At 45.3% G+C, this 26,592-nt stretch overlaps 1 protein-coding gene across 3 annotated transcripts; it reads right to left on the reverse strand.

Annotated features, from left to right (window-relative positions):
• Positions 1-26,474, reverse strand: ubr2 (ubiquitin protein ligase E3 component n-recognin 2). 3 transcript variants are annotated; one of them, XM_081724368.1, is made up of 47 exons: positions 26,352-26,474; positions 21,917-22,176; positions 20,300-20,378; positions 16,840-16,950; positions 16,329-16,459; positions 16,013-16,151; positions 15,257-15,319; positions 14,949-15,069; positions 14,660-14,764; positions 14,347-14,435; positions 13,224-13,322; positions 11,612-11,775; positions 11,345-11,444; positions 11,086-11,214; positions 10,548-10,731; positions 10,388-10,449; positions 10,179-10,289; positions 9,995-10,060; positions 9,610-9,732; positions 9,464-9,512; positions 9,207-9,331; positions 8,869-8,921; positions 8,658-8,760; positions 8,323-8,371; positions 8,076-8,230; positions 7,189-7,291; positions 6,999-7,108; positions 6,678-6,758; positions 6,398-6,579; positions 6,113-6,318; positions 5,937-6,030; positions 5,675-5,833; positions 5,212-5,306; positions 5,038-5,116; positions 4,810-4,958; positions 4,653-4,708; positions 4,444-4,540; positions 4,280-4,347; positions 3,791-3,926; positions 3,517-3,610; positions 3,194-3,324; positions 2,978-3,086; positions 2,836-2,892; positions 2,655-2,732; positions 2,362-2,532; positions 2,101-2,202; positions 1-2,012 (listed from the first exon to the last, which is right to left on the reverse strand). In XM_081724368.1, the coding sequence occupies exons 1-47, from the start codon at positions 26,433-26,435 to the stop codon at positions 1,871-1,873; spliced, it is 5,253 nt and encodes a 1,750-aa protein (XP_081580494.1). In that variant the 5' UTR covers positions 26,436-26,474; the 3' UTR covers positions 1-1,870. The 3 variants fall into 3 exon arrangements, with proteins under 3 accessions (XP_081580494.1, XP_026858311.3, XP_026858312.3); XM_027002510.3 differs by having other exon boundaries at positions 9,464-9,527; XM_027002511.3 differs by lacking the exon at positions 13,224-13,322 and adding an exon at positions 13,408-13,506 and having other exon boundaries at positions 9,464-9,527.
• Positions 26,475-26,592: the final 118 nt, after the last annotated feature.

Genomic DNA, 26,592 nt, shown 5'->3' on the forward strand with positions numbered 1-26,592 from the left:
TCACTTTTTCTTATTTATTTCATTTTTGTTTTACAATATTGTACAATGTACCCATTTATACAATAATTCACATATTAACAAGTCTTTGATGTCATATTGGTGCAATCGCAACACTTGAAGTGTTGGTAAACATGCTTACTGTGAGAGGAATGGAAATTCGGCACGACACCGCCGAGACTTTGTGAACGTGTGTGACTGTGTATTTGCGCATGTACACGCTGACGAACGGACGCTGCACCACGTCTCGACATCAGGTTGACAGTCTCCAGATTCATTACGACACCCTGTGTGAGTGTGAAGGTAGCCGGCAGGAATCCCGGCCACTGCTTCCACTGTGGCCAACAAGCTTTTTGGGGAGCCATGATGACCGCGACATCAGGAGGACGCACTACGGACCGCATTCAGTACAATTGGTCCTCGCGCGCACCGTGGCGTGCATAACGCCAACCTGCCATCAACTCATATTTGAGGTCTTAAGGGGAAATCGTAATTGAAATATTCAAAAAATAAAACAAATATTTAGCAATGTCAATAAGAAAGGCATTTCTTACACAAGGAAAAGGAATTGAAACATAAATTTATTTAACTCTGCCCCCCATCCACCCCCACCCCATTTGTGGGGAATTTCATCCAAAATTCATTGCAACTACTTAAGGGAGCTTCTACTAAATCAGAAAAAAGCACCTTTATATGCTATTCATACTAACTGCTAGTATTATCTGTGCAATTACTTTGTGCAACCTGATGTTGAGAAGTGGCCGAGTGTCCAAGGTGGGCTTATCCAGGGTCTATCCACTATGAGCCTATGATGTGTATGATAAACACACACATCTTCCAGATTTGTCAACATGTGGACTAAATATATGACTCTCCAAACAATTCTGCAACTGCAGGTCAAAAATCTATATCTTGTAGAAGATACTGCACACACATCAGTTAATCAAAAAGATGTAATGCTTCCTCAATCACAAAAGCAAAATTCAAATGTTTTCGAAAAGGCCAGCCATGATGACATGGTTCACCCCCACAACTTACACATAAATAACATTACAAAAATGGGATGAAAAACTGGTCTTGAAAAAATATCAAATTCAGACAACCACAAAAATCCATCACACTAGAAACTCCCCGGCCCCACATACACACGCATAAAAACACAACCTCTCAGCAGATGCACCCAAACACACACACACACGCGCACACACACACACGTCCAGACATTCACAGGATACAGACTTGCAACACTTGTGCTCCCAAATTTCCTTGTGTTGGCTTGCATTCGCTTCACTGTGCATTGTGTAGCTTGATGCCCTTGCGAAAGATATTGCAGAGACCAGAAACAAGAAGTGAAGGAGTAGACTAGATGGCCTGAAGATGGCGCCATTATATTATGGCTACTATTGAGACCCCAGGGTCATTGAGGAACATTGTGCTTGCTTCAAAGAGAACACCAGATTTCTTTCATATTAAAGCAATCTGACAACTAAATAAACCAATATTTGACTAGCTTAAAAATAATTTAATACCATCTGGAACAGACAAAACTTAAATAGCATTTCTACTAAGGAGTTACTCTGAGAACTGCTGTTGCAAAAGAACCCATCATCACTTTGCAGTTAAACACCTTGGCTATATATATAGAAATCTTTTTAAATGTCTTTATGTCAACTGAGACAGAAAGTGGGAGGCAATTGTCGCCTCCCGAACAGAAAGTCATGCATTCATCCACTCAAGCAAAGAAAACAGAGGAAGGGAAGAAAGGAGTGTGCAAGAGGCAGCGTTGCTACGGTAACCTCTGCTGTAATAGCACATATCCTCAGTGAGGCTAGGGGCTGTGTTTGGCGGGGCAAATCCAGAAATGGACACAGCATCACAGGTGTTGCCAGTCGATGCCAACCAGAGTCTGGTTTGCTTCCTGGGCGTGACCAATCTCCTCTGTGATGCTGTGCTGGCGCCAGAGCTTCTGGATCTTTCTGTAGCGCTCCCGGCACAAGTGCAACGGGTTCCCCCGTCTAAAAGACAAAAAGGGAGTGGTGTCAAACATGCTCGGTTGACGATGTGTGATAAACTGAAGGGAGAACATTCGGTGCGACCCCTTGCCTTAGCCCTTGGTCGGTCTCTCCATAGTCATCTAGGTACGGTGGCGCGTAGAAACAGCCCTTAGTCTTCCCAGCCAGGAACAGGACCTGACTCTCCCTCACCCTGCAACACAATTCAGTCAAGCACCTCCTGCCACAGTCAGCCAATCCCAGTGGACGCACTCTGAGGCAAAGCACCCACAGACATGGCAACTGGCACGTATTTTCAGGAACACACTGACAACCGAGACGCGCCCCGGGGCTGCCCGCGCTTCATCCCGACCTGAGGAAAATGCCGACGCCGGCTCCGCAGGCAAAGGTGTGCGCGGTGCACGCTCCCACGTCCTCCCCCTCCAGCTCGGTCTGACAGCAGTAGCTCTGGGAGCACAGCAGAGCACCGCACACCAGGCACAGGGTCGGGGCGCGTGACTTATCCCCGCCTGACTTGGGGCAGCTGCAGAAAGCGACAGTTAATAACCACAAGCACGCACAACCTAACTGCAGAAGAGAGTTCCACTATACAGCCAAAACTCGCTCATCTCACGCCTGTGGCGATTGCACGCTCAAGTAACTCACGTGAAGCTGGAGGCTTGGTTAATCAGAGCACTGTAGTCCTCGGGCAGCTCGATCAACTTATTAGACTCTCTGGGAAAACTAGACAGATGAAGACATGATCCGCTGTGAAATCATTCGCTTTTCGAACCACTACAATCTCTACAGTCTTCAGACTGCTGGGCACGCATGAGAGCTGCTGCACCTTATAAGGGTTTCAGGAGACTGGAGGCACTGTCGCATGCTGGGGTGAGAGCACCACCTATCAGTGAGGATGACACAGGAGAGTTCAAGCGGTCAAAACCAGAACCCGAGAAGTTGCAGGCCTGTGAAATGTATACGCTCACCCCTGAAGCAGAGGCTCTAGGACTTCCTGGTAACTGTAGAAGAGCTGCAGGAGGTTGGAAGGCAGGGAAAGATACGCACATAACACCTCCCACTCACTTGCACCTGGAGCTAGAGGAGAGGGAGAGGGAGAGAGAGAGAGAGAGAATGAGGAAGCTAGTATGTGACGCACTGCCAGAGTAAAGCGTGTCTGTGCTGGCAGAGGTCCAAGAGTTTACCGTTGAGCTCAGGTGGAGTGGGGACTCCGTGGAGATGATGGAAGAACAGCGCTGCCCCCCTCAGGAAAGGCAGAATGCCCGCCTTTACAGCGCGCCAGAGATGCCAGCCTGAGCTCACCTCACACACGCAGCTAAATCACAAAATATCACACACGCTAACATTCTGTATTTTCAGAATTTATTCTTGAGCTACACAAAGATCTTCCACCGAGTTCGTTTGCCTCAGAAATCCAGTTATGAAAGGTGGTTAGAGTTAGGGTCGCATGGGTGTGTTAGTGCAGACAAGGATTAGGGGCTGCTAGGAGTGTGCCGTGATCCCTCACCTGCCTATATGAGACCTGAGTGTGTTGTAGAGGAGACAGACACTCTCCTCTTCATGCTCCACACCTCCACTCTCCTGCTCCATGGTCAGCTCCACTGTGGAAAAGCCATTAACAACTGTCAGAAGTGGCCAGGAACAGCATTCCCAACAAAACACTCACATACTAAAAGGCACATGGTTCCTGTGAGAATGGTGGTTAAAACACATCAATCTTACTAACACTCCCCAAAAAAACAAGCAACGTTGTGTGTGCGCGCGTGTGTGTCAGCACTGACCTGGAATGGAAGTGAGGAGGATCTGGACCAGGTGAGCCACGGTAACCAGGTGGAGGAGATGTAGCTCTGCTATATCAGTACTCAGACCGGACGAGTCTTGGCAGTGCACCGCTGGGTAGGACAGCACTAGACTTACCTGAGAGAGAGAGAGAGAGAGAGAGAGAGAGAGAGAGAGAGAGAGAGAGAGAGAGAGAGAGAGAGAGAGAGAGAGAGAGAGAGAGAGAGAGAGAGAGAGAGAGAGAGAGAGAGAGAGAGAGAGAGAGAGAGCACGAGAGCACGCAGGAGGTCAGTGCAAGGGTTCTTTAATAAAATGATGCTCTGAACATAGTAGGCTTCACACTGAACACATGGTGTAATCTGGGGTAATAAGCAATGAAAAAATGATCAGAACATGTCAGATGATGTTATTGCTGTGAGACCAACATTTAAGTCTTCATCTAAGTGATGCCTACAAGCCCCTTCAGACAAGTTTAACTATTGTCAACTCACCAGCAGGTGGAACATGTCCACATCTAGAATGCAGCGAGAGTTTTCCACCTGGGGATCAGGAAGAAGGGCTGCAAAACACACACACACAAACAGACACACACTCAAGCACTACCAAAGTGACAGAGCAAACAAAGAGGTAAAATGTTTGATTAACAGGACAGTACCTGCTAATAGTCGAATAAAGTGACTCTGTACAGTGGCGAGAGAGGAGACGGTCCAGCATGCAGACCCAAACCGGGCCAGTGAACTCAAACAGTCATCCTGCACAAGCAGCAACAGCACAGCAGCGCTGAGTGTGCCTCGTTCTCTCTCAAATGTATTTAAGAATCGGAAAAGTATTAGTCAGGTATCATCTTAAAGCTGGTCTAATTACCTGTCTGCAAGGTAAACTTCCAAACAAAGGCTTCTGCTCGTCTACCAGTAGTCTCTCTGTACAAAACGAAACCAGAAATAAACAACCCTTTGGTGGTCTTTTCCCATCGGCCCTTAGCGATAAGGAAGCCACTTGGCGGATGTGTGTGCGGACCGACCTACGGACTGGATGGTGTAGGCACAGCTGGTCCAGCACATGATAGGCACGCGCGGGTCCTGCTCGTTAGGGTGCACCTTAAGGCCGACCTTATACGTGGCTGTTCCAAAGGTGGTCAACATCTCCTTTATGGAGCTCGAATAAGGGTTGCTAGCAAAACACAATGCGAGTGTGAACACAACGCGAGCGTGCAGTTAGTGTGAGGCAGAGAAGCTGTGCGTGTGCTTACATCGGCGTGTGGTCCGGTCTGAAGCCCTCGGGGGGAGGGGGAGCCTCCACTCCCTCACTCTGGCCAGCCACTGCAACACCTGGAAACACAGGCAGCAAAACCCGACATGGGTCAGCCCATGTACGCCCACCCACACACACACACACACAGTGTGGGCGTGGTCAGGATACTCACTTGTGGGCTTGGCCTTTCTGTGAGCAGAGTGCAAGGCTTTGATCTGCTGGGAGGTAGTATTCAGCCACTGCACCAGACCTGGCTGTTCACCATTACTGTACCACACAGAGGATAAAGACATTAGAAACCAAGAAACCCAAAGGGCGTAAAACGCAGTATGACAGAAGAAGCCAAAACCTGCTCCTCCTGTCACCTAGGAATGTCAGCACTTACTGCACCATCAACAGCACCCCCCCCCCCAACACACACACACACGGCCCAAATGTATGGGAAGGTCAGCGTGGAAAATGTAACGTAGCGCAACGTACAACAGTATAAAAACACTTTTGACCTCATTATCGGAGTGCGGTAGCAGAAGAGTGTACTAATTTCATGTATGACCCCATGGGGAAAACAGGGATAAAAGCAAGCGTGTGTGTGTGTGTGTGTGTGTGTGTGTGTGTGTGTGTGTGTGTGTGTGTACCTGCAGGAGGTTTTGGTGAGGGGCAGGAGAGGAATTACTGTGTTACTGAGACACTCGCAGAGTGGACATAAGAACTCTCCATTCTCCACGTCGTAACTAGTGTGCACCCGCAGCCTCTGCTGCCTGCGCTGCTCCTTGGCCTGGACTGCCTCAAAGTACCTGCAGGGGGCGACATGACAAGCATACACAACAGCTCGAACTGGCAGCATGCGTCAGCCGGTAGTTCTGAAACGACGGCTCAGGGTGTTCCTGTGCTCCTCACCTCTGCCAGCAGTGGGAGTGCATGATGTGCCCACAGCTGCCGGTATGTGTGCCGAAGCTCAGGTCAGGGTGCATAAAGATGGGGTCGTAGCTCTCTGTAACACAAACACACTACGTGGTCACGAGGAGGAGGCCCTTTGATTTAGCCACTGAGGCGTGCACGCTCCGGGCTCTCACCGGGGTCATGAGGGGGTCTCTTGCGGTTTTTGGACATGACGGTGGAGCGCTGGACAAAGGCCGCGAGCACCATGGCTCTGCCATCTGCCCTGATCTCCTGCTCTTCCTGACACAGGATGCACGTCACCACCTGCCTCCGCTCGCCTCGGCCGCCGCGCCACCGTCGAGGCCCCACGCACACCAGAACACTGTCCCACGAGCTAGGGCTGCAACACAGAGAGACACACAAGCACTTAATGCTGCTTTGAGGTCTAGGGAAATATGAGCGTGCGTGCGTGTGCGTACCTGTGCTCTAGTGATGCAGAGGTAGAGGCATCCAGCTCCTCTAAGCTTTGCTGGAACAGCTCCTTGTTCTCGTTGATAAAGTGTTTCTGCATCTCCGACATCTGAGCCATGATCTTCTCCCGCCGCAGTCTGGCCATCTCCGCCTTCCTCTTCCTCTCCGCTTTGTCTTTATCCCGCACCATCTGCAGACGTGCACAAAACACCCAGGTAAAACGACGCTGCTCCAACCCGTCAAGGATTACGGGGACGTAAGGGTGTAAAGAGCTGGCCACACTCAGACCTCTTCTTGCCAGCCTCCAGCTCGTTCAGGGGGAGGGGCAGCAGCTGTGCGCTCCCGCATGGTTTTAATGCTCACTACCGTCTGTGCAGGAAGAAAAACAAACGGCTCAGGAAAATGCCCACGGTACACACCGATCTACCAGTGCTGGAAACAGCGCATGCATAGACGCCGCAGACACCAGAATTAAAATTGTGCAAAAGCAAGGCTTGGCAGTGCTGCTATGTGGAATGCGTTTTTACTGCCTCCTGGTGGACAGCTTGGGTATCTGTATGGCTCCAGTAACGAAGCGCACAAAAGCGACAGAGACACAGGCAGGCTTACCTTCAGTATCCACCGGATCATGTCTTTATGCACTTCCAGGTGAGGAGCGTTCTGCAGGGTCTCCAACACAGCCAGGATGCTGGGACTGGTGCTGGGAGCCTCGCCGGGGCCTACCAGAGACACGTGGTGACTAACACCCTGCCCGAAGCCCTGCGCTCTGTGCGTGCGTGCGTGCTGGCATCCTACTCACGGGAGATTTTGAGGGTGAAGCTGAATGTGACCTCGTTGTCGTCAAGGGTGCTCTCCAACTGTTGCTGCTCCTCCAGCAGGGCCATGCCTATCAGGTGCAGCACCTGCAGCCACCCCCCCCACACACACACACACAGCCCAAATGTATGGGAAGGTCAGCGTGGCAAACGTAACATAGCGCAAGCCCAGGGCATGGATCAGGATAAGCTCCCCTGCTGAGTCTGCACCGCAGAGGGGTGGGGACAGTTTGTACAGGATCAGTGTCGAGGCGAAAAAGCACCTTCTTTCTGCTTGTGCCATACCGCAGTTTCTCCCAACAGTCGGTACAGAAACAGGCATTACTTTATGACAGGTGCCAAAAGGGTGACTCTCACCCTGTTCTGTTTCAGACACACTTTTTTCCCTTTTTCTTTAACACCCCGCTTTATGACACGTTTCCTTTACCGGCCTTGATCAGCTTTGATTTTGGCAAGTGGAGACTTTGAATCCACACAGTGACTCTCAGAAAGAAGCTTGCTGCTCACCGGATATTCAATCTCCCTGCCAGAACACCACTAGTAATTATAACACTCAAATATATTTTTTTTAAATATATAGTAGACATATAAAAATATATATGATGGAGAATATTTTATGGATCTAAAGAGGTGTTCACTGGAAATCTGGCAAAATAACTGAATTGTGGAATACAGGGAACTGACTGCTCAATGAGGGCATTCAGGCGCCTGTTATTTCAGAATAATGGACTTCAGCACTCTACAACGGACCATTTTTCTTATAGGAAGCTTGTAACAGGCTAATAAAATAAATACAAAACGATTGAGAGTCCTGTGAAGGCTCCTTTTATTGAGCAGCTGTGTAACGGTGGCGGCTAACGTGCACACGTACCCGCTGCAGCATGGACTCGGACCAGTGTCCTCCGCTGGGCTCCATGGCCCACTGCAGCACAGCTCCCAGCATGCCGAGCAGCACATCACACTGCAGGATGTTGACCAGGCTGGCGAACAGCGGGCAGAGTTGAGGCAGCGAGGGCGGCAGGAGGGCTGCGGCACAAAGCACCACAGGATGAACACAGCTCACCGACAACACGCTCGCAGCGTGGCCTTAGGGGATGGTTGCCAGACCAACCACTCACCAGAGTCCTCGCCGTTCTGCCTCTTAAGCTTCCGCTGGGCTTCTTCCGCCTGGGTCAAAAAAAAAAAAAAAAAAGCACAACTGTAACTGTGGGTGTCACTCTCGAGATGAACAGACCTGCTCTGTGAGGTGGAGATTTTTTTACAAGTCCTATTGCGGCTGGTCTCTGAAGGCCAGCAAGATAAGAGATCAGTGGACAACGAACGGATCAGCACACAGTGGAGAACGAGTGGACAGTCCATGCGGGACAAGTCAGTACTCAGTGAAGGACGAGCGGATGGTGCATGTGGGACGCATTAGTACACAGCGGCCAGAGCAGACAGGACGTGCAGGTACCTTGGACTGATCCGCTCGGGAGTAATGGTGGAAGTAGAGATTGAAGTGCTTGGCACATTCTGGCCGCAGTTCGTACAGCCCTCGGCCGGTCACTCCCGGCTTCCTGTAGGACACGGGCGACAGGAGCATTAAATCAGCAGCAGCAAAAAAAAAAAGTCAATTTACTTAGAACTTGGCATTAAAGCTACAAGGGGAATAAACAGACACTTACTTAAATGAAGCAACACTGTCAATGACTTTCTCCATCCCTGTCTCCTTGTTCTCCTGAGAAGGAAATACAGACTTGTGAAGCCTTTCCAACATTTCAGAGCCCTGTCATGGACCAAATGCAATTCTAGAAGGTGCCACAAAGGACCAGCTGGGGCAAACTTTCAGGACTCACGCTACTCACAGAATCCCTTTTAAATAGCGGCTTATAAATGTGCTACAACTGTATCAGAGATGATGGCTTGGGCTCGGAGGGCAAGTTACTGATATTCAGAGTGTAAGGACGAGTCTAGTGTGTAAAAAGCCATAGCTAAGAGCGTGAGTGCAGGCGAGTGGCCTCACGTTCTCGGGCAGAGCTTTGACCAGCTCACTGTGGGCCATGGGCCGAATGCACAGCTGATGAATGATCTCTCTCTTTAGCTCCTCGCAGCTTTCCACCTGTCCGATGCCGGCCACGAACCGCTCACCTAAAGCACAAGCGCACAACAACAACAAATCACACAAATTCTCCGGCAAAGCATTCCAACATCGGTGGGAAACGCAGGACCGAGCGATCCATTTCCAGGCCTTTGATCTGCTCCTCAACGGTGTGCACTCACCCACAACCATCATGATGAGGTGTAGCACCTCTTCGATCAACGTGCTGTTCTGCTGGACCACGTCCTGGCACACAGGAACACAGATTAGACAGGAAACACAGACGCTGACACGAGGATTCCACTCGTACAAATACTGCAGTGCAGACCTTGTTTGCACTCTCCCTGTTGTATCGCTTCCTGCAGTCTGCTGAGCTGAAGATGTGAAAGAGCTCAAAGCGACTCAGCATAATCATCAGGAAGTGGTTGGGATCCATCATGGAGGCTGCCACCTAGCCACAATAAACCACAGTACACAGGTTAAACGGTCACGGCGTCCTATTACGGCACCAGGCTGCAGCTAGCGCAACACCAGAAGCAATGTGTGCTGCCTTTTTTTCCTAGCCATTTTCCCCCCCAAACAAAGTTAATAAAATAGTAAATGGCTGGTTAATGACAGCACAAAATGGAACTAGAGAAAAAAAAAAACCCACGAGGCTGCTCTTTTTTCAATAGAAAGAAAATGATGAACAAAATGCCACGAAAGCCGCCAACCTGTAGCATCATGAGGTCCTTATCGAACATCTCCACTCTACACTTCACATTGTGGTAGTAGTAGATCTGTGCGGCCAAAAAAAAGGGGTGGGTGGTGGTTAAAAGTGCAGCACTCTCCAGTACAGGAATCATAAATACTACCAGACCACTAGGAACCTGGGGGGGGGGGGGCACACGTGCTTACCTGATTGACTAAGGAGAAGCCGTTTCTCCTCCACATTCCAGCGTGCACCTGAGCGCAGAGAACCAGGCAGCGAAGTGGGTGCTCGATCAGCATAGGGGGGCTCAGTTCGCTCTGTGGAGGAGCACGCAGGGGGGCTGGTAACAGAGCCAGGAGTAGCTCGCACACGCATGCACATGCACAGAGCCAGAGCCATCGATTTTAAGACCTACCAGAGGTAGCTGTTCAGGGAACCTGTAAGCAACTTCTGTCTTGCTAAGGAGAACATGAAGCCCTTAAGAAGACAACAACAACAACAAAAAAGTAAAAACTAATTCTAACAACATTTATCATATATAACAGTTAATAGAGTGTGTGCTGAGTATATCCCACCTGCCAGGAGTCTGGACACTGGTAGGTGGATGCTAACTTTCTCCTGGGAGATGCAGTAGCGGATGGTGTCCACTGAGTGACCACACATGCTCAAAGTGATTGGCTGCTCCCCATCGGCAAAGCCACTGTGGCAGTGAGTGAGCACCGTCAGGCACTTCTTATAGGCTTCAATCAGCACCCTGTCCTGCAGGCACGAGCAGTGCCATGCGCACGTGTGTACACACACACACACACACACACACACACACAAAAACACACAAACACACACACACACAGTTAAACCACCAGCAAATCAATCCAAACAGTACACTGAACACTTTAAAAAGCAGAGTGATGGCTGGGAGTCAAGTAGCAAGCACACGCAGGCACACTTTCTGTTCCAAGTGTGTAATACCCAAAATGAATATTTGATAGAAACACAAGAGTCCAGGTAAAGACAACGCACACTCCAGCTACACTGTGCAATATAAATGGCAGATCAAAGTCATCCAGCATCCACCCAAGTGTGTGTATGTGAAATAAGTGCGTTAGCCCTCACATCACTAGCACACCACTCCTGAATCATTGAGATGATGTGCGTGAGCTTCATCTGCAGCGTGAAGGCGGCCTCCCATTCTGGCTCCATCTCAATGTGCTGACCCACCTGTCGCACTACCGGGTCCATACCCTACAGAGAACATACATGCGTGCGCACACACACACACACACACCCCAACAGGCCTGTTATACTGCCACATGGCCGAACACACAATCAACAAGCAAGTCCACTGTCAACATCGTTCAGACAAACGTAGTACCTGCATACACTTGAGCAGTTCCAAGAATGCCTCGAGTCCTTCCAGAAACTTTTCCCTGAGTCTGTTGGTCCACTCTGTTGGGCGGCTGATCAGGACATATCTACACAAAAGAACACTTGATGAGTGCATTGCTTTTGTACAGAAACAAATCACCCATAGATGAGCTTTTCCAGAGCACGGGCAAAAAAAAATATTCACAGGCACAAACACAATTCTAATTATATGGCCATGTTTGAGTCTCAGAAATGTCTGCCGTTTCTGACGTACTTGAGGTCTCCTATAAGGCTTTGGACCCGGCGAAACTTGAACGCCTGCTGTGCAGTGTAGCGCTCAAACTGGAAGCGACCCTGCAGGTCCCGGTGCCTCAGGTGATCCACAAAAGTGCGGATGATGGTGGTCATCAGATTTTCCTCTGTGATCAGCATTCGTGCCTGCAGTGAGGTACAGGGGCTCGTGGTACAACCATAGCGACTGATGAAGTCGTTCAGGCCAAAGGACCTGCCAAAGTCTCATACTTGGTCTTTATAGCTCTTTACCATTTAAGACCCAGGAATATATTTAAAAACATTAAATTGCTTTTATAAATACTTTATAAAGTGGTATATTAATCATACAGGGAAACATACATCTACAAAACTATTTAAGCATATTTTTCAAATAAATCAAAATTTCCAGCACCGGATAAACCTCATTTATGTGTGCTGACAGAATGGTAGGTTTTTATATTTTCTTTCAGGATGAAAGCAAAACTATAGGCTTAGATGCCAATATCAGAATAAAATTGTGAGTTTTGCTACAGTTGTGTCATGGTTCCATCATATCGTGTAAGGTGGTCAGGATAAGTCTTTTTCTTGACTTGACGTTCCAATAAAACCGTGTTCAATATTATGTTTTTAGTCTTGGCTCATGCAAATACAGACATGGACATTGCCAACAAACAATAGGTAAGCTCTCTCCAGTACCAAACAGGAGACAGGTGACAACTGGTGACTGTGATTAATTGACAATCTTGGAAAATAAGCTGTGGCATTGAGCCATATTGTATGGGAGAACAAGTCATTAGAATACTATTAATTACCGAGCTAGATGTCATAACTCACTTCCAATTCCTTTTGTAGGACAGATAAAGCTTGCTGTCCCTGTTCACTCAACCAGGGTCTTGTCCACATCCTGAGGGGTCCTGGCTTTTTCTTTTTTTTTTAAAGTAAGAACCACTGTAGCTGTGGCCAAATGCTGCTTCTGTTTCTGCACCACTGCCTCTTTCTGGTAAATTCCCAACAGGAGCATGATGGGAAATAATCTCAAAAAGAATCTAGTTGCAGTTTTGTAAATAGTGACCCTACAAGATCTCCAGTGTTTTCAAAATTATAGTCTATGACCAATAACGCACTGTATTTAGGTATGAGGGGTTGTGAAATTTTAGTCTTTTCAAAGAGTTCTAGCATATTCTTCTAGTGTAACCTAGAACCAACTACTAGACTTCCTAGTGTCAATGTAGCCTTCACTGGGAGAAGCTCACATAAGCTTTATACAACATTAGCTCCACCCAGTTTACATCAGAAGGGGACCTTAGATCAGAATCCATAGGACACACTTTGCATGTGTGCGTCCTGCAGAGCAAGATTAACTTTAATTAGGAATAAAACACAAATGTACGTTCACTGGACCTTTAAGGTCTATCAAATACATAGAAGCCTGGAAACTGCACCGAGGTCAATACACACCATGTACACTTCAAGTGCGCATGTTTAGCTCTGAGTTAATACAGGAACAAGCCACAATATGTAGTCACACAACCACAAAAGTGGCTAAAGCACTTAACCCGACAAGTTTCTTTGGGTCTTCCTCACTATAGGAGCCTCTCCCCACGCATACTCACCAGAGAAGGCACGGTGAACATTTGCACAGACAGGTCAGTGACGGAGAACTCCCTGTCGTGGTCGTCCTTCACGTAGTCACTCTGCAAGCGCTCGTAGTGCTGGGCGCGGCGGCAGGGTGGGGTGGGCAGATGGGAGGAGAGAGAGGCAGAAGAGAGAGGAGTGCGTGGGGGGGACGGTACTCACCATGGTGGGGACGGTGAAGAGTTGGACAGACAGAGAAGTCACTGACACTAAGCGCTCGTGATCGTCCTCCATAAAATCTGTCTGGAGGCGCTGGTAATTCTAAACGACAAGGGAAAGGGGGGGGATGTGGGGCACATTCATCTTCCGGGTCAGAGGTCAGGGGACAGCTCACCCTTTCCTTAGACCCTATGCTTGCACCGGTGGTACACACTACGGTGCATAAGGTGGGGCGAGAGCTTCCAGTACGACAGCATTACCGAATGATCCAGAATGACTACAGCTATTTGTGGTCAGTTCAGAATGTAGTCACTACAGGGCGCGTCTGACTGCCCCGGCGCACCAACAGCTTCCCAAGAGCCTCAGCTCGTCAGCCAGAGTTGAGGGCGTGAGGCGCTAGACTGCAGCTCTCGTATGTGCAGAGCTCGTGATCCAAACCCACAGAAAGAAAAGGCCAGTGTCCATTTTCTTCCATGTCAGAGTGGGTGCGCACGCAAGACTTTCAAGAACAGATGTGGAAATTGGAAACCCCCACTTTTATTTACTTCAATGGAGGTAAGCTGAGCAGAGCCTGAATTAAAGCATAATGGGCAAGGGGCGCTTTATCTCTTGCTGGACGGGTTTAGGCAGTGTTAGGTAACGCTGGACTGGGGAGGTTACTCAGTGACTGAGTCCTTATGTTGGCAGCATTGCACCTCATGCAATTTACATGGAGTGTAAAATCCACAACCGTTACAAAACTTGTCCAGTGTTAGACTTGGTCTGGACATGAGTCAAGACTTGGGTCTGGCTCAGACACACAATTCCAACACAAGCAGTATGGCAGCAACAATCAAAACAAATGTGAACACGAGACTGTTTTCACAAATGAGGAAAAAAAAGAAATACACTGGATACACTGTCACACGCACTGGCAAGATGTGACCCGGCTTCAAGACTTACCTTTGCAAACTGAATAGCAAACAGTTTCTTATACTTCAGATCCATGAGCAGACTGCTCATAAACAGCTGGTGGTAAACATTCCTTGCACCTAAGCAAAAAATGACTCATTACAAAGCATAATAATAACCACTTGCACCTCTATATGCAATGAACAACCACATTACTGAATGTGTTCTAAACCACACACACACAAACACACACACACACACACACACACACACACACACACACACACACACACACACACACACACACACACACACACACACACACACACACACACACACACACACACACACACACACAAACAACCTTTCCACATTTTGGAGTCGCACAGCATCAGTGTGTCCACGAGGGAGTTGTCTCCTTCAGGGCCTCTCTGTAGGCCCACCTGACACAGGATTCTCCTCAGGGCATCTGGAGGAAACAGATACAGGAAACAAACACCAACTCTGATCACACAGATATGCCGGTTAAGGGAAAACATTTGAAGAGTGTGATCTCAAAACTTGGCTAAAACTGTGGTGTGTTGTGGGGGTGGGGGCTGAACGGAGCGCAGTATTAAAGGCCTATCGGGAGTGAGAGGGAGCTACTGGGAGACCTGAGTATCTGATGACGTGGCTGAACCAGGTGAGGGCCTTCAGAGCGAAGCACTGGTGGGCCACCACTGAGGAGTGCATGACCTGAACCCGCAGGGGCTTAGACTGACGACTCGTGTTCCGCTGCACGCACATGCACACACAAAGACAGAGAGAGACGCACACCCACCCACCCACAGACACAGACCAGTTACTTTTCATACAGATGTATGCAGGAACATATACCACTGCTTCATTATGCACATAGACATACTGGAGGGAGTCTCCAAAGTGGATTATAGACACCACAAAAAAATTAATAATGCCTTACCACAATAACAGACTTGGCCTGTTCACAGAACTGAAAATCGCCATAGCGCACAGACTTCCTACCCTGAAAACCACACACGTAAACAAACCAGGTGAGGTTTCATAGTCTAAAAAAGGGTCAAGACCTACAACTGAAAGGGAAAAAATGGCCCACACATTGCTGAAGAACTCAGTGTATTTGTATTGGTACATTAGAGATTGCACTGGGAGGCTGCCAGTGGTGTACCCCCTACCACCAGTTTTGTACTGTTGAAGGGAGAAATAATTAAATAACCCTCTCATAACTCCACTGGCAGCTCTATACAATGCACATGTACACATACACAACTAGCCGTGAGACATGAGAAATGCTGCAGTTCTCATGCAGTGAAACCTGAAGATTTTTAGTCTCACTTGGCCAAACCCACTCTGTAGACGACTGAAGTGGTATGCTTGTGAAACCCACCAAGTTAAGTCATAATGGGGAAAAAATTAAATAGAAATTTGAGCATCAAACTAGCCAAGCTCTGCTATTTTCACCTAATCTAAATGTAACAAGGTTAGCACTTTAGCTAACAAGATCGATGCAAAAATACCCTGATTATTGCTTCCTGTAAACATCTGAAAGTTCAAGTAGGTTTATAGGTAACATGAGCATGTATGGCACCCACTAGTTTCCACGGGAAGCACTCAGGTTCCCTTATATGGCCATTTCATGAGAGGAAAATATGCCTGAACTTTGAACTACGGCGTGGAGCTGTGTGAAAGGGGAGATTACATCTCTGTCCACTGTGGTAGCGAAGCTGACTGCCTCTTTCTGCGTGCAGTTGACCGCTTTCTGTAGCGTGTAGATGACCTGCTCGTAGGTGTGCACCTCATCATTAAAGAGCATGCAGTAATAGGTGTCCCCACGCTCCCTAAAACGGAGAACACAATCAGCAGGACGGCCCGCAGGGAGCACAAACACAATGACAGCAGCCCACCCCCACCCCCCACCTGAAAAGAAGTAGGATGACTGTCCCACGGACACAATAGTAGTGGCAAGAGCCAGAGTATTTGTTCACATTCTCATAGTGTGCAGTGCGGGCACATACGGTGGCTCAAGGCCATGAGGAAGCTCGTCCTCCTTGTCCCAGGTGAGCATGTCCACAGCATATTTCAGCATGATAGAAAAGATGTTGTACGTGCGAGCAATCATGTCTGCAGAGAGGTTGGCAAGTGGATCCTGCAAGGCAAACGTTACAGAATATCACCAGGAAAAAGGGTCAGTCACACTCGACTAAGCAGAGCTCAGACATGCCAAAACCGAGAAAGATGGTATAAAAGTCATGCTCCCTACTCTGGAAAAGCCATCAGAGCTTGAGAATAGCAAAGGTTCATAGGTTTCACTAAGGACATCATCGTCTTAATGTCTGTGATGCTGAAGTACTTGCTGGCTTGGGCTATACCAGTACTATGTTTATGAAAGTCAAGCATTTCTATTAAGAGCTCATAAGTCACTTAGCATTCAAGAGAGCCCCAGGATTTAAGGGGTATACCCATAACTGAGACTTTATATGACCAAAGGCTGCAGAGAGGAAGCCATAAGGGAAGGTGGTGACTGACCTCCTGGGAGGAGTCACAGATGTTGGGCTCATGTTTCTGACAGTAAGGGCCCTTTTTCCAGGCCTCTGTGTCACCACAGTCACAGAAGCCCCCTCCTCCAGAGGTAGTCATCTAAGAGAGAGAGAGAGCGAGAGAGAGAGAGAGAGAGAGAGAGAGAGAAACCACAGTTGTTAAAGACAGTTAACTAGATACTATCATTTACATGCAGACTATAGATGTCAGCAACAAATGTCCCATCAGGGTCAAATAGCAAATGAAAAGATCATTAGGACAAAGAAAGCACCTTATTTCTCTATATTTTAATGAATGCCACACCAGAGGTATTTTGTCAAAGGGTTGACAAATACCTGAATGCATCTTTTTTTCTTTAAGTTTGGCAAGTCTATTTGCAAATCTATTTGCAAGTATACAACATAAATCACTACTACTTAGATATCACCTAACATAAAACATGTAAAACAAATAGTAGAAAATAAATTGCCGATTTGCACAAGCATTAAGGCATCTGCATCGTGAACTGTGAATATTGATATTTATAATATTGGATATTAAATAATATTATAATTAATATTATATATTAAACAATATTAAATATAAAAAAAGACTAAAGTACATTTCTGCAAAACAGTCCACTGTTATATTATGTAACTATTTGCTATATACAATAAACAAAATACAAAACAATAATTAGTCAGGCTTAAACATGAGAGCAAACAGCATATTTAAAATTCTAAATATCCCATGCCATAAATTAGCACCAAATTGGAATAAATAACAATGAAAACTTTTCCTCTAGAAGGAAATTCTAAAAATGGCACAATACTGACCGTCACAGATTTTTAGCCAGGAAAATCAGTTTACCCATTTCATCCGGCTCTGGTGTTGCCTGTCGGTATGTGATTATTTTGCCACATGTGGTCAATACTCTTTCAGATGGAGCACTTGTTCCTGGAATGCACAGGTACCTCCCAGCTAGGTGACTAAGCAAGTATACCTCTCAGCCAGGTGACTAACCTGTGGAAAACTTCCTTGCACAAGTTTCCTACTCTTTGCCTTTGCTATTGAGATGTATGCTTTGATTTCTCTCTCTACCATCTCTTCCAAAGATGGGGCAGCAGATGATGTGGCTGTTGGCATAGCTGATGTTTTCAAAAAAGCTGGCCGGTGGTTTTTTTTGGCCCTTTTTTGGGGGGCTGGTGCTCCTTTGGTCTCCGAGCTGTTTGATATGCAGGTTCTGGTATTTGAATGTGGTGGTGGTTGTACTGGCAGCAGGGTTTCCACCTCAGCAACACCTCTAGCTTGCATCTTCTCTTTTTTGTCACTGTTAGTGTACTGAAATGTGAACCTTGGATCAACAAGCAGAGCCATATCTAGCATGGTTGCCTGTGGTGGGCTCTTTGTATTCTTCACCGAGGTAGTCAAGAATAGTTGTCTTCATTGTTTACATAAGGTTGGTAACATCAGCATCCATGAACTTCAAATGGTGAAGGACTGGCTTATGGGAGGACAAGTTTATGTATTCAACCTTCTGTGCAGCTGGGAGTCCACGGGCTGTGCACACGTCTCATCTCACTAGAGCTTAAACATTTTGAGGAGAGAGACAGGCCAGAGAACAGAGCACCATTTGTTTCATCATCAAACATCATATGATCTCAATCATATTATGGTCTTTTTATCTGCATTCATATTGCTGAATTTAACGTTAATTTATTGTTTATAGAACTAACCACCAATGGCCAGATTAAGTCTGTGGCCAAAGAATTGCAGGCAAGTTCAGTTGTTCAGTTGCAAGGAAACTTTTTTTGACATTTAAAAATTGCAGTTGCAGCTCTCTCTCCTAGGTCATGTTTGCTCCTCTGTTTGTGGTCATCCTTTCTTCTTGTAGACCCCAATCCCTCGTCATGGCCAACCAGCTCCCCAGTATGGTCCTCAGGTAAATAATGTTTTTGCAACACGAGCAGTTTCCATTCATGAATGAAATGAACAGTGAGACTCAAATAGGGTTCTGATGTGGGCTTTTCCACAAGCCATCGATCAATAGATCGATAGATAGATAGATCGATCGATAAAAATACATCAACATTTTATCCAGTACCTTTTCTTCTGCCTTTGGCATACAAATGCGGTATAGTGATGATTGAAAAATATTTGTGCCCAAGTCTCTCATACATTACATCAACAGAGTGCATCAGTGTGTTTTCTAAAACCTTGGACTTCAATAGTTTTAATCAGGTTTTGCAAGATAAAAAGTCACTGCTTGTGTGTCGCCGTTCCAGCGCTTGCTTGTGTGGTCATACGGTGTGCGTTTTCCAAATGCTTTAGTCTTGTTACCTCTGACCGTGTGGGTGTGGCTGTTGTTGAAGATCACGGAGGTGATTCAGGCACCATAACTTTTCATATGCTCTTTGGCATGCTTTCACTTAAGGTGGCTAAAAAGGTTATGTTGAAACCCATTGTTCAAATAATCTCTTTGAAAAGTTTGCAAATTACAGAGGCCTGTTGCACGCCGGTTATGTCAATCCAAATCATTTCCACAATATTGAAGTGGAACCTTACTCCTCTCGCTCATCTATACCGTGCTTGGTTAGCTCACACCAAAGTCTGAGCCTGGAGGAGGGAGGTGGGGAAGGGGAGGTGCCTGGGGGAGGCATCTTAAAGGCACAACAAACAGTGGGCAATGCTAGTACGAGGACATTGGTAAGTCAAGTTAGGCAGTAAATTTGAAATCTTTTTGAGGGGGAAAAAAATATTTTAAAAAACTCCCACAGATTAATAAAAAACAGTAACAATATTGTTATATTGCCCACCCCTACATATAAAATTTGCATGCATGAAAACACACAAAAAAAATGTAACTGGTGATTAAATTATAAACTGACAATGACTATAACTGACAATAGAGAAGAACACAGCATTCACAACAAACAAGTTTCGTCTCTAATTCTGGCTCTATAATTTTCCTCAAAATATTTAGCCTTGATCTTGGACCTCAGCATCTACAAATTAAGATTCTCAGTCATCTATGAAAACTCAGGCAGTCACCCAGGGCTTAATACTTTGAACTGAAGCCCCGGAAGGAGGGCCAGACTGCAATGTTCTGCATCCCTCCAAAATCACATGGCACCAGGGTAGCCAAGTCCACTTTTCCAAACATGATTAACTGGATCTCCCTGCTTCAGGGCAACTGGGAGTCCATACCCTGCGCGCGCACGTGTGCATGCATGCATGCACACACGCGCGCACGCATGCAAGCATGCGCACACACACGTGCATGCATGCGCGCGCACACACACGTGCATGCATGCGTGCGCGCACACACGTGCATGCATGCGCGCGCGCACACGCACGCACGCACACACACACACACACACACACACACACACACACAATGGACTTAAACATGTTGGGGGCAGAGAGACAGGCCAGAAAACAGGCCTTTGTGTCATAAATTCAGTCTTACCCTGTAGCGGTGCTCTTTGTGCACACTGCCTAAAAAGCACTGCATGCACAGTACACAGGTTGGGTCTGCTGCACATTCCCTAAGGAAAAGAAATGGAACCAGTTACATCACTGCACAAAAAATGATGTCACAGATCTATACGAGTACACATACACACACTTTTCTATTTTCAGAAATAACTAAAGACACAGTAGGTAGTAGATCCGAAACCTGAATAACCACAGTCAAATAAAAAAAAAAAAAGATTCCTTATGCATTTGAGTTTTGCTATTCCCATAGTAATAGCAAATACACAAATTTCAAATAAGCTGTATAGGCGAAATGAACGCTGAATCCAACTTACCCCAAGTATTCTCAGGGTCAACAGAGTGAACTATGAGAGCAGACACTGCACACACTCTGGCCTACTGCTAACCAGGGGGGGTCTTTCATGAAGCAAGCCTGGTTAATTTAAATGTTTCAAATCAGTCTGCACAGTTTAATCTGAAATCGCCAGTGATTGCATGCCCATTCTTGATCTTCATTTATAAAAGTCTTGAATTAGTGGGAACCAGTTCCACTAGGATTTTGTTAGTGGAACACAATGAGCCTGAAGTGAACTGTTTGGCTAATAGGGATGTGCATTAGAGTCATTTTTATTGCTTGAGTACCAGATAGGGCAAAAAGACTTAAGGGATGTACTTGAGTAGGGATGGGTAGCATAGTTAAAAAGCACAGATATAAAACGCATCATCGGTACCGTTTACTGAATTTTCATTTATTCAATTCTTCTATATACTGAAACAGTGAACCTCAACGTAAACCTAAAACTAGCTTGAACTGTTGAGCTGCTGAACTTTATCAGGTAAGCCAACTTAAAATTCAGGAAAAAAAAAAAAAGAGCAAGCATGTTTATACGTTCTCATTCAGAAAGATAAATCTACATGCACTGGTGACAAGTGAGTGCGCATTTTACAGTTAACCCAGGGGCTGAGAAAATTTGCTCAGCCTCAACACAAGCACACTTAACTTTTTGTATCAATTTCCATTGTCCCTGGGCACTTAGAGTGTAGCTGGCCTGGAAACATACTACTTGGCACCCACACCCAAATTTCTTACCCTACCAATTTCTTACCCTACCCTACCTGCGACAATTTAACTGCATGGTGATTTGCTCACTGAAACACATCACATGCCATATGCAATGCACTGTATTCAGTGGCATGCTTGTTTTGCTCGCATTGAAAATAATTCATATTTTGATGTCTAAATATTTAAACATATCTTTAATTACACCGTTGATTACTCAGGTACACTTTTGTATGCGAATGCACTTCCAGGTACTCGTTCTCCTTCCTATCGGCTAATTTAAGTGGGACAATTTCAAATGAACATGGTTTATATAAACTTGCTTCATGGATTAGCCCCCTGGACTTAACCTAGCAGCAACCTGATCCAATTCAGAGAGGCCCGATTTAGTTCGGCAGCCTTGGTGCCCAACGTTGAGACGGCCATGTTCCCCAATACCCTGAGGTTACCCACTGAAAACAAGCCAAGCAGTGCCAGCCGTGCCCTTGCACAATGAGTCATACGATTGCCAGTGATTGAGGCAGTGCGGAGGCAGTGTCCCTCTCCTACCTGCAGGAGTACGTGGGTTCCCCCACTTTAAAGACGTGGCCACAGAGCTGAGAAGGCTGGTTGTTTTTCTCCAGCTTGGCCAGGCCCACCAAGGGATCCTCACCGCACAGGTACCACTCCAAAGGTGCCTGCAGCAGCAGCTGGGCGAGCAGGTCCTCGCTCGTGGGGTTCAGGTTGGGTCCGAGGCAGTAGATCTTAGGCACATAGCCAGCCAGGTGCTGGTAGACCTCTTTGGGCAGGTCGGTTGCCTGCAGCCATTTCTGTGGGAGAAAGGAAAGTGGGGAGGAAAAGCTTGTCATAGCTGTATTTCAGAACTGCAAGAGATGCTCAAGAATTAGACCTTTGTCTGTACTTATTGTGGGATCAGAAGCTAAATTACTGGGTTTTGCCATTATTCATAGATCTGACAAAGTACAAAGTTGTCAGATACATTTTGATAAGACTAGCAAAATTTGCATGACAAATGAACAATTGTAGAACAACAGCTTCTTTAGACTGTAATTCCATAATTTAAAACCATAGATCTAATAGTTCAAGCAGTTTTAAAGTGTCTTTTGGAAAAACTCCAAAAGACAAACCCACAGTTTAATGCTCAAAAAGCAGCAATGTCACTGTAACAGGATGAGCAGAGATACCAATTTATAAGCATATAATTTATCATCAGCTCTGAATACTGTTTTATAAAAATATAGATTATGACCAATTATAGAAACCATGCAAACAATAACCAGCGGTATTAAACCTGCAAAAAGAAAAACTCAAAATAAGATCTTCATAGAATATTTTTACATGTTCTTCAGTTTTTCCTTGCTCCTAACTAAATTGATTATTAATAATAATAATAAGAAGAAGAAGAAGAAGAAGAAGAAGAAGAAGAAGAAGAAGAATTTGCACAGTGCAATTTTGTGGCTTTGCTGGGACAGTAAAGCCACACTTTACTAATTTTGTAGGGCATGTGCACTTATTTCTTTTTGTTAATTTGGTGCTCAAAGGGTGTAGTCTGCAGGATCATCCAGTGCAGCTTTAGTTTTGAACTCTGTCTTAAAACCACACCTGTGCTACTTCCACGTCGGTGGGACTTTCCTCACTTCAGGCAAGCACATAAAGATGTGTCCAATTTCTCATGAGAATGTGACCACACCCAGTAAAAAAAGATCTCTCAATTATTAACTAAATACAACAAATGTAATTTTTTTCCAGAAGGGAAAAGAATTCTGACAATTAAATGACAGGTGGCATGTCACTATGCACAGAATATTATATCATTTGAATAATTATGTAATTTTTCTTGTACCTGTGAAATAATAATAATAATAAATTACTACTGGTAGTAATCTGATTGGCTATTGGCTGCATGCCTAATCACTCCTGTTGATCATGTATTCAATCTAGTGCAATCTCTTTTTGTAATTGCGCTGGTCATGAAAATAGCAAACAGCAGTACTTCCACGCCAACATGTGCCTGCACCACAGACCAATGCATAAGGCTATTTCTGTGCTTGCACTGTGCCCACAAAAATATTGTGGTCCATAAGAAACAGTGTATCCTGAAGATGTCTTCATAATATACTCATTGTCCATGACTACTTTGAAACATCTTGTGATTCACGACTCCACTCTGTAAAGGGCAATGCCAAAATCTCTGCTCAAGTTATTTTATATGGAAGAACTCAGCAGTTTGCTCAGTGCAAGATGTAATTTATGACAACCAGGTCATGTTTCACAAGTGACATACATTCCAAGACTGGCAGGCTTTCTGCTTGACTTGCTCACTGCATTGAGTCTGTCCTTGGTGAGAAAAGCTCAGCTGGGAGAAAACACCAAACCACAGCACAATGGGCTGTGAGTAAATTAATCTGACAAAATATATTAGAACACCAAATTCAATTCCAAAGGAACGTAAACAAAGCCTAACCAGATAAACTGACATCAAATACCATGATTTTTCTTGAAATCACAGCCACATGTTCCACTCAGTTTTGATGGCAGATGCTGCAAAAACACCTAAAAATGATCAGAGTACATGACACCTCCACTTGGTGAATGTTGCTGTTTGTAAGTCAATGTTTGGGACAACCAGTATACTTCTAAATTGACCGATTCTATTGCAGCCACTGCTGCAGCCATTGGCTGAAATAATTGACATAATAAACATGAAAAATGTATTGATGAGAATAAAGGAAGCATCGCTTATGAAAGACACAGTGCCCTTTTAGCCAAATTATTGTTTTGAGGACAGTGCGGCTTGAATGATTAATAGGTGTCATTCTGGAAATGCCTACCACAATGTAACATAATCCACTGGGCCAACCCCAAAGTCCAATCTTGTGGTTTTGTTTACCTATGTCATAATAAAGTCCAGTACATCATTCAGCAAGTACAATGTTGAGAAGACATGTTTTAGAAATAACATTATAGACTACTTATTACTAAATAATAAGTCTAAATAAACAAAATAGAGACATGGAAGGGTTATAGATTATTCAATTCACTACAAATATTGGCCTTATAAATAGATTACTAAATTTCTTGAATTATTTACACCAGCCCCAAAACTTGTTTGAAAAATTGAGTACTGGCACAGTCCTCCTTGATCTACTCTCTTATTTTCTGAACAATAGAAAGGCACACAGCCTGATACATCTGTAGAATACATTAAATATTAAAGAAAAACTAACCCCAATACAATAAATTAACCACTAAGGTACATGCAGGAAGGAAGTGTGCAACCTGGTGTGCGTTTGAGCAACAGGAGCTCTGCAGAGCAGTGGATCAGTTTTGAGCAACAGGATCTCTCCAGAGCAGTGGATCGGTTTCCTACCCTTAAAAATTGCTACCTGTGTGAAGGTACATAAAATGTGAACAAAAACTACAAAGGAAAAGCTTGCACCCTTACAAAGTGGCTTGTGCGTTTATTGCTTTGTAGCATTTTCCTGACAAGCTCTGCCAGTGTCAAATGTATACATTTTATGATTACATAATTAATTATTTACTAAATATTAAACCACCATTTAAAAAAGCACCTCATTATGTGCACAATATTTTACCCTCAGATGCTACACCAGCATGCTTGACAACCTTAAGTAAAATTACAACATCCTTAGCAGCATACATAGAACACAAACGCAAACATAGCCAATAAAAATGGACATTGTGTTCGGAAAACAATATTATAAAGAGCGGTAGGCTCAAACTCAGATGAACTGAATCGAATTTTGACCACATAAGGCTTGATTGTCTTGTTTATATTTATTTATTTTTCGATTATACTTTATGACTTGTAAACCACTAATAAAACTTCAACAAAACCTCCATGTTCGCCTTCAGGTGCAGACAACTTAATAATAGGAGCTTCGGGTAGTGTTTTTGAGCTCCAGAATACAGTGATGGAATGGATTGACAAAATTAAGTAGACAATTTGTGCTAATGCATAAATAAACAGCGTTTAAAAATCCATATTTACTTTGTATTAACCCGAATATCGATCTGTATTCTGGGCTGCTATAAATTAGCTTTTGCTTGTTTTCCAGATAGTGCTAAACCCCTGCTAGCTAGCTAGGTCGGTAAAATTCCTACAGTGTCTAATCAGCTAACGCTAACGATCCTAAGTAACTTATCCATCAGCTTTACAGCCCGTAAAGGTGTTTTTTAATGACAGAAGCAATGTCGACTTGTGGTTGTAGCCACAGGACTGAGCTCCTGAGGAGACCCTAAGCCTGAAATACAGATAAACGTTGGGCTAGATAAAAATAGGTTATAACCTAACACCAGGTTACCAAATTAGTAATAATCACCAGCTTCAGGATTTAGGTTAAGCACTATACCCCTAGATGCAGATCTAGCTAGCTATAGCTAAGCTAAACGAGGAACAAAGCGAACAATGTTGTTTATCAATCGCCCCAGTTCCTTCTGCTGACAAAAACCATCTACATGGTTAGCTAGCTAGCCAACAACTGAAAGCTAGCTATGTTAAGACAGTTTTAAGCACTTAGCTAGTTAGCGTAGCTAAGAAAACTAACAGTTCAATGCTTCTTGCACTAAAAGCAAACGGCTGAGTATAAGTATATGCAAGTCTAACTAAAGGTTATACAAATTGCTTGGTATTCTGTTAGTTAGGCACTGTTGTTGTCCATCTCAAAAACTAGCTGTGCTAACTCGCTAGCTACCTAGCTAGGCTATACATATAGCTAGCCAGCTAGCCGGCCAGTCAAAAGAACCTAAGTAATCTAGCTAGCTAGTTAGCCATGTTAGCTATGTTGTAGTAGCATCTTAGCCGTAGCTAGGGGGCAGCTATGGCTACCCGAGCTACTGAGGAAAACAACTCGAGCAAAAGAAAAACCGAATAATCACCACGGAATGAACACCAATTTCCTTCTTAAATAAACCTCGCGTGAATTAATCAATTTAGGATGCATTCTACAAAACTGTCGCCTACCGCAACGGTGTCCTTGGCAGAAAAATTTAGGAATTCGCTACACAGAGCGGACGGTACTTCACGATCAGTTTCAGCCGCCGCCATGTTTACTTCACTGGTACGCGTAAGCGGAGGAAACGGAAAATCAGCCGTTCATACAACTTCCGAAAAAAAATGGAGTCTAAACTTTTCCAGCTGATTAGAAAGAAAAAAAAAAAACAGCTCTTGCCTTGAAGTTAATCATTGGCGACGCTGATAGTCC

Source organism: Electrophorus electricus, chromosome 12, assembly GCF_041902795.1.
Source record: "Electrophorus electricus isolate QZ-2024a chromosome 12, ASM4190279v1, whole genome shotgun sequence".
NCBI classification, from domain to species: domain Eukaryota; kingdom Metazoa; phylum Chordata; class Actinopteri; order Gymnotiformes; family Gymnotidae; genus Electrophorus; species Electrophorus electricus.

Excerpts from the sequence above, each read along its gene's own strand:
- ubr2 (XM_027002510.3), bottom strand. The coding sequence starts at position 26,435 with ATGGCGGCGGCTGAAACTGATCGTGAAGTACCGTCCGCTCTGTGTAGC. Across the intron at positions 16,460-16,839 it reads TCTGTGACTCCTCCCAGGAG|GATCCACTTGCCAACCTCTC; the intron begins GTCAGTCACCAC and ends TTTGCCTTGCAG. Across the intron at positions 6,319-6,397 it reads TCTGCATCACTAGAGCACAG|CCCTAGCTCGTGGGACAGTG; the intron begins GTACGCACACGC and ends TCTGTGTTGCAG.